Raw genomic sequence first — 7,763 nt, forward strand, 5'->3', positions numbered from 1 at the left:
TTTATTCTCGTTCTGATTTGTTGCTGAGTACGTTCTCACAAACTTATTCAAAGATGAAATTCGCTTTCGGAAGTGAATTAGTATCTATTAAAATGTCTAGTGAAATCTACCAAGTAACTAAAAAAATATCATCTTAACCTAACAAAGTCATCGACCTGCTCAAGAAAACTTATAGTCTTACAATTTTCATATATATGTATCGATATGTCTAATTGTTATAATAACATCGTAAGGTATTAATTCAGAGTAATTATGGAGGGACCATAGTACATAAAAGAAATGGAAGAATCCACAGTGTGACAAAACATAAGAGTTTTAACTAGACCTCAATCTCATATAAACCTCTTTCTAGGACAGCGGATTTAATTATCTTGAGAGACTCCACCAAATCGTCACACATCTTGTGAGGGTCAGGAATGACCGTTGGATCCGCCGTTACTGATATTATGACCTTGTTCGCATAGCTCTGGAAATGTATAGTAAGAGCCTTCAAACACATACAAAGAACATAATTAAAAACAGGATAGTCAGAAGATTCTATATGATGAAGTTTCTCTATTGTATATATACTTACATGTGGGTGGCCAAAAACACAAGGGGCGATATAAGATAGTGGGTGACCATGGAATGTAATTTCTTCCTTTGGACCGACCACATTTGAAAACGTCAAAGTCGTGCTATGGATCACTTTCCTTACAAGAATTACACTTGCCTGTATTTTGTTTCTCCATTAGACAATATTCAACCATGTGTTTATAAATAAACAAAACCTATGCATGATTAAACTCTGTATAAAATCGAATTTGGATGTCACCTTGAGACCAAGAACTTTTAATATCAATTTAAAGAATGCCATGGAGAATACAGCTTCGAGAGAGTGTTTTTTGCGGTCGATCGTGGCTTTAGCTCGGCGGACGTATTCTAGAGGATCAGTTTCTAGTCCAACAGAGAACGGGAGGAGAATGTAGCCGAAGAGATTCCCCCATCTGCATTTTGATTTCTTGGCCATCATATCCGCTAGAGCCTATATTGCATCATTGAACAATAAATGAAACCACACAATCTGTTTAAAAATTCTTTGGTCTCAAAATCTTCCTAGGCTAAGTATATAAATTAAAACCTCAATTCCTGCGTTTGGTCTCAAGTTAATCATAATCGCTGAACGAAGTCGGATTCTCCTCATCGACTCTTTCAATTTCGGTGTTGCTTCTTGATCTATTTCAAAACATATGAAAGTATAGTTTCTTTAGATGAGACTGAGCTCTAAATTAATATGTATAACACTGTGAAGTAAAAACAACTTTTACCATATCTTCGGCTAAGATACCGTGAAAGTCCGGCTTCTGTTACTCCAAGAAGAACATCATTTACCGTCTAACAAAAATAGATTAAAAATGTCATTGATTATTATACATGAAAAAAAAAAAATCAAAAGAATTCTAGTAAAATTAGGAAAATAGAACAAATTTACCATTTTCAATGCGTTTTTCACCAGCTTAACATCGTCAAAGCTGATAATCCTGTGTACGAACCGCTTAGGGTTAAGTTCACTACCGGGTTTGGCCAAGAGAGGAGTCTCCGTATCCCTCACCAAAAATATTGTAAGAGCAAACATTAAGATATCAACAAAAGTGTTGAATAGCAATCTTATGATGAACCAGAGCCCTACACATAACCACCAAATCTTGTTGAAAAATCCACTGTTGCAGCTCGGTCCAAAGCGCTTCTTCTGAACCGCTACAGTAGGCAAGGCCTCGGGGTTTGATGTTTTGCGGGTGCAAGCCAGGAAAAGAGACATGAGAGACATACCATCACCCAAAGAATGATGGATCTTGAGAAGAGCAATGGATTCAGCGTTTGATGTTTTGAGGTGTATTATGTGAATTTCCCATAATGGTTTAGACAAATCCATAGGAATGGTTGTTAACTTAGAGATATAGTCTTCAAGATACTGATCAGGATTTTCGATTTTGGGATCTATTTCAGGCACAATCACATGATCTTCTACTTTAACTTTTGTCCGAACCCAACACGGTTTCCCTTTCTTCCCATTGTTCATCTCCTGAGTTCATCATGACGAGAAAAGATTAAAGAATCATATACATAAATAACAAAAGGTAAAATTAAACTAGATGATTGTTTCACCTTTTTCAGAGTTATTATAACTCTAATGATACAAACACGATAAGAGAACACGTTTTTACTATTGGAAAATTCTGAACTTAGTGGTGGTATATATAGAATCCAAAGCTTTGGTATAATTAATATTCTTCTTCTAACTCCCTTTCATTTTTACTGTGTAAGTTGTGTGTGTGTGTGTTTGGACTTACTAAAATGAAAATATATAATATGGTTTTTATAAATATGTGTGTTTGGGACTTACTAAAATGCTGGAGAAGCGAGGGTGGTTTACAAGGGTGCGTTTAAGGCCGTCGATAATGGCAGGTGTGTTTCCTTTGACTCGACATCCCATTGTGACAATTATCGCACAGTTAAAATCCGGCGAATTGAACAGCCGTGAACATGGGCTGAGCGGCTCCTCCTCCACCACCGTCTCCATCACGGTGTTCTTCTTCTTCTCTCCACCCATTCTTTGACTTATTTGTGGCTCTTTCCAAGTTTTGTGGGGGTGTTTTTTTTTCTTCACTCACAGTCACTTTATGCTCTATCCTCCCTCTCTCTCTATATATATAATAAATAAGTTACACGATTTTAGTTATGAACTCATGGTCCCTTTAGTTAACATAGCTACTACATGCTCATGTCAGTATATTTTATGGGGCTTTTTAATGACATCATCAGATGGACATTATGCGTTATACATTGTTCTATCGTGTGCATAACCATTTTTTTTTTTACTGAAGACAAATATTTTTAGAACCCAAAATCTAAAGTTATCTCAGAAGTTGCTACCATTATGCAAATACTGTAGTGGTCAAATCATCAGAATAGAAATCAACTCCTTCAGACACGAGAATTTAATTACTGAGACTACACTTCTTTCTTTTGTGTTGTGCTCCCTGACACTCTGTAATTTATGTTAGAATTATATTTCAAATTTTGAAAGATAAATTAAGTAAGACTAGTGAATATATAGTGAGTGCAATTTGATATCCAAGAGGATGTATATCAGTATATGTGCACTATTGTTATATATATCTCTAGTGTTAAATTGTCAACTAATTTTACAATTCTTCATGAGAGATCAATGGTTTATCACTTGCCTTAATTCTTTTTTTTTTTATCTTTTATTTTCTTTGGTTAATGTCCTTACATATATCATTCTTTCACCAATCCTAGTCCTTTTATATCCATAGACGTAATAATCATTGATCACTCCAAATGTCAGGAATACATTGGGTAGGTACTACCCAATTTATTTGGGCGGCCAACCATATCGACCAGAGATTTTATTTGTACTAATTCATTTAATGTTACCTTTTAACGTAAACCTAATATAAATTATCATTTTACTAAACGTAGAAGTTGTTCTGACCATCTTTTTGACCATTCAATCAAATAATGAGCCTCTTCTATGTTACAAAAAGACGAGAAATGAAGTCAATGTCGATCAATACACAAGTACAATTTATTGCATGTATGCAGAAAGAGACAAAACCTTTTCTTCTTATTCTTCTTTTGTTGGTTATAAATCTTGATCTTTTTTTTTTTTAATAATTAAACGGGTTTATTCTGCAAATGTATACATCTTAGTTGAATATTCACACAGCTTCTTTCGATTAATAAATGACTGGTGTGTGCACTTTTATTACTCTCTCTGTGGGAACGGCAAACTTAACTTTTATCTTTCAATGAATATGTTGTTTGTAACAACCAACTACACGGTTCGGGACTAGCCTATTTTATTGATTACTAATCGTAAAATTTAATGTGCATGTGAAATAGTTGGAAAATTACAACAGCAAAAAAAACAAAAACAAAAAAACAGTTACCACCATTTTTTCGTCTGATTAGAAAACGACTTGTAAAATTAGACGTCGAACCAACTTGATTTTATTGATTCTCCAACTAGAGTATTTATACAAGAGACTCTATACACATGATAGACTTTAGACCCAAAAATACAGGACAACAAGTTCTTATCAACTTGAAGAAGATAAACATAACACATGATACGAGTCTATCCGCAATACTCCCCTTCACGATAGAGTATGAAGCTCAAGAACGCCTAACGTGGACAGGATGTAATGAAACTGATCACGACCAAGCGCCTTAATAAAAATATCGGCGAACTGCTCAGTTGTACGAACATGTTGTGTGACAATACTGTCACGAACCGCATCACGAACGGTATGACAATTGTTTTTAATATGCTTGTTGCACTCATGAAAAACTGGATTTGTAGCAATATGAATAACATCTTTACCTTCGCAAAACAATCAAGCTGGCGCATCTTGGATAATCAAAGTGATTTGATAATCGTTTACAAAAGGGATGGATACATTAGATATGGATACACATTGTTTTGTCTTTTCCTGCTTTTTTATAGAATAAATATTTATTGTATTGTCTAAATCGTGAAATATCTACCACGCCACATAAAAAGTTGTTTATCAATCGGAACCNAAAAAAAAAAAAAAAAAAAAAAAAAAAAAAAAAAAAAAAAAAAAACAAATACAACTACTATCTGAACATGAATTTATCGTTCACAGAAAAATATTGAGATAAATTAGGGTCAGTTTAGACCAAAACTTGAATATTTTGATTCCTCTCTTCCCTAATTAACTGTTGGCACCAGTTCTACATTTGGTCTATGTAGCGGAGTTGTAAAATAGTTCCATGTTTATGAGAATTCATCATTTGCTATAGAGTACTCTAGACCAACATGATGACCTTTTAGTTAAAGTCCTTAATAAAAATCAGAAATACAACTTAGTTATATTTTATGATTTCTACACATGAAATGATATAAATATCAGAAATATTATGTTCTGTAACTGATTTTCTTATAATGTTAAAAAGTTTTGAATCTTGGGTGTATAAACTGAAAACTAGTGTAGGGAGCCAATGCGATCGAATGTAATATATTCACGGCTTAGTAGCTCACATAGAGTGGTACCCATTTATCTGATCTTTAGGTGAAGAATCTTCGTTTAGTTCAAAATCTGATGCAATTATGGCTCTCCTCTCATTGCCATTCTCAACCTGCTTGGTTACCGGGAGATATATAGTACGAGAGATTGATTCCGTGGTTGCACCTATTACTCATTCTTATTCTGAGTAACATTTAATATCAACTTAGTTTGTATCTGTTCTAGGTGGTGGGCCTTTTTGCCCTCGCTTTTTGTTCTTTTGTTTTTTATAATTTACCTAAAAGTTCTAACGACACGAAATGGCTTTGTTTCTTTTTAATATCAAGTTCTCTCATGTTACAATTTACCGTACAAACCTATTTAACTAATATATGAAATATGCTTAGCTTTTGCTTGAGGGGTGATATTGGATATAGAGACCGGTCTAGTCCTATAGTGTCATACCGGTTTAATAACAATTGCTAATGAAACTAACAAATCGTATGTACCAGGGCCGGCCCAGTGAAATTTGTGGCCCAATACAAAACAATTACTTTTTAATGGATTTTATAGATAAAAAAATAAAACTGAAACTAAATCTTAAAATTTCGGAAAATGAGGCATATATTTACAATAAAAAAGTAGATAAATTTAAAACTTGAGGCCAAATCTATAACTTTCATAAAATTGAGACCTATTTTTGCAGTAAAAATATTTTTTGAGGCCTATTTTTGTTACTAAAAATCTCAAAAAATATGGAGGTCCAACACCCATGTATCATAAGAATGGATGAAGGGCCGGATATGTACACTGACTGCATCATATGTTCACAAACTGTGTGTAGATAACGGAATCGATTTTTTGTCACAGTGGGGAAATGACATAATGAATAAGACAAAAGTGTAAATAAACTTCGTTGGGCCTTATTGGGCTATGCTGGTTTGATCATTCTAAATATTTGGTCTGTGCCAAACTTTAGCGCAACCCCATGTCCCCAAAGAGAGGAAAGATATGGAGCTTAGTAAATTGCTAAGTTTTGTAATTTTGTTTTATTGATTTACTTTTACACTAATACATTTTCATTTAAAGATTTTTTTTTGAAAAATAAAATTTAAAGATATTTTTATTTTTGTGTTTTTAAACTATGGTCAATAACATCAATTTAAAGACTTATCATCAGAACAAGATCAATTCCACATTTAACGGAAGGTTTGAAAGGTAACATATCTTATGTTAGATGTTGGAATAAATTATTCTTGAACAGTAACAAATGAGACGAATATTGTCCATTTTATTTCCTGCAATGTTAGATTTAGGAATTATGACTAGGTTTGACCACGTGGTACACCACGGACAATTTAAAAAAAAAAACTTTTGAATATATTATAAATAGATCAAGTTTCTTTGAGTTTTAATATAAATGTTACATTGTTATATATGTGTGTTCTCACAGTAATTAATGAAAAGGTTAAGATAGATATTCATTATATATTAAAATAACTCAAATGTGAAATAATCTATATCCGAATATACTTGTTTGGTTACAAAAAACCTAAAACGATTTTTAAAATATATATCCGTTTATAAAAATTCAAATTACATCATATGCTGAAAAAAATCTAAAATTTTATTAACTTTATGTATTAAATAATAATTTAAATAATTAAATATAAGATTAAATAAAAGTGAAAAGAGAATTATATTTTAATCTAACATATTGCTTTAAATTAGGTAGATAGATTTTTGGAAATTAATATTATCAAATAAGGAAATCATTGTGTTTGGTTGTAATGATTGTAGAGAATTTAGTTGAAACTTGTTTGGATACAAAGATAAGAGAGGATGACACAAAAATGTACTCCAAAAATGTTAAGATATATTTAATCAATGGCTGCATCAAATCTTAAAATCTCACAAAATATCAACAATCAAAGTAAAATTATTATCTTCGTAGAGTGGTGTGGTTCTAAATCAATTGTTACTGAAAATTAAATATCAAACATTGCAACACAATTTTCGAGTTTTTGTGAATTGGGGTTTAGATTTTATAAATAAACGAATTTATATACTAGTTTATAAAAGTAAGTTAAAGTTGAGATTTTATAACTAAATGAGATTATGTGTCGGTTTGGATTTATTTAAATTAATATATTTTAATTTTTGGTTAATGGTTTTTTAAAATATTTTTAATGTATATTTTATTTAATATGATATAATATTGTTTAATTGGTTTAAAATAAGAGAAGTGAACGAACAAGTTTATCTCTAAAGGTCAACTCAGTATCGTCCTATTGAAAAAGTCTTTAGGTGTGAATAGTTATAGCGGGTGAGATAGACAAATTCATCTGTGCATTAAATCTTTTTATTTACCATCTATTAAATATTCGCAGTAGTGCGATATTAGGATATAGAGACAAAACTGCAGCGGACCAACTGTGTACCGCTTTTGCTTACAAATAAAGCGGATCATCAGATATTTCAGTATTAATTTGAAAATATCTGATATCATAATATTGTATAATTACATCAAAAATAAACAAACAAATAAGTCACTTCTTCTCGAACCTTCTCGATTTCATTTTCCCAAATCAAACAAAGTGAACAACTTTCATCTCCAGAATCGAATCTTGTAACAACATCTCCATTCCACAAATTCCCTCTCTTCTGTATCTCAAACCCCAACAAAAGTAGACCAAAACCCTCACAGCCCCCCCCCCCCCCCCCCCCCCC

The 7,763-nt window shown here is 32.3% G+C and overlaps 2 protein-coding genes across 2 annotated transcripts in view; one reads left to right on the top strand and one right to left on the bottom strand.

Annotated features, from left to right (window-relative positions):
• Positions 134-2,668, bottom strand: LOC104725856 (O-acyltransferase WSD1-like). The gene is made up of 7 exons (XM_010444598.2): positions 2,384-2,668; positions 1,472-2,062; positions 1,308-1,374; positions 1,121-1,215; positions 815-1,024; positions 575-712; positions 134-487 (listed from the first exon to the last, which is right to left on the bottom strand). Exons 1-7 carry the CDS (start codon positions 2,588-2,590, stop codon positions 320-322), a joined length of 1,476 nt encoding a protein of 491 aa, XP_010442900.1. The 5' UTR covers positions 2,591-2,668; the 3' UTR covers positions 134-319.
• The window catches only part of LOC104725857 (protein BOBBER 1), a gene marked incomplete in the record, with an annotated part of 2,623 nt that continues 2,446 nt past the window's right edge, over positions 7,587-7,763 (top strand). The window contains 1 exon segment of the mRNA XM_019231510.1: positions 7,587-7,712.

The sequence above is a fragment of the Camelina sativa genome, chromosome 11 (assembly GCF_000633955.1).
Source record: "Camelina sativa cultivar DH55 chromosome 11, Cs, whole genome shotgun sequence".
Taxonomy (NCBI): domain Eukaryota; kingdom Viridiplantae; phylum Streptophyta; class Magnoliopsida; order Brassicales; family Brassicaceae; genus Camelina; species Camelina sativa.

What these genes read in the sequence shown, in the direction of transcription:
- LOC104725856 (XM_010444598.2), bottom strand. Translation starts at nt 2,590, where the DNA reads ATGGGTGGAGAGAAGAAGAAGAACACCGTGATGGAGACGGTGGTGGAG. An exon ending in GTATCTTAGCCGAAGATATG is followed by an intron (nt 1,216 to 1,307) that starts GTAAAAGTTGTT and finishes GTTTTGAAATAG; the next exon opens with ATCAAGAAGCAACACCGAAA. An exon ending in TAAAAGTTCTTGGTCTCAAG is followed by an intron (nt 713 to 814) that starts GTGACATCCAAA and finishes AACAAAATACAG; the next exon opens with GCAAGTGTAATTCTTGTAAG.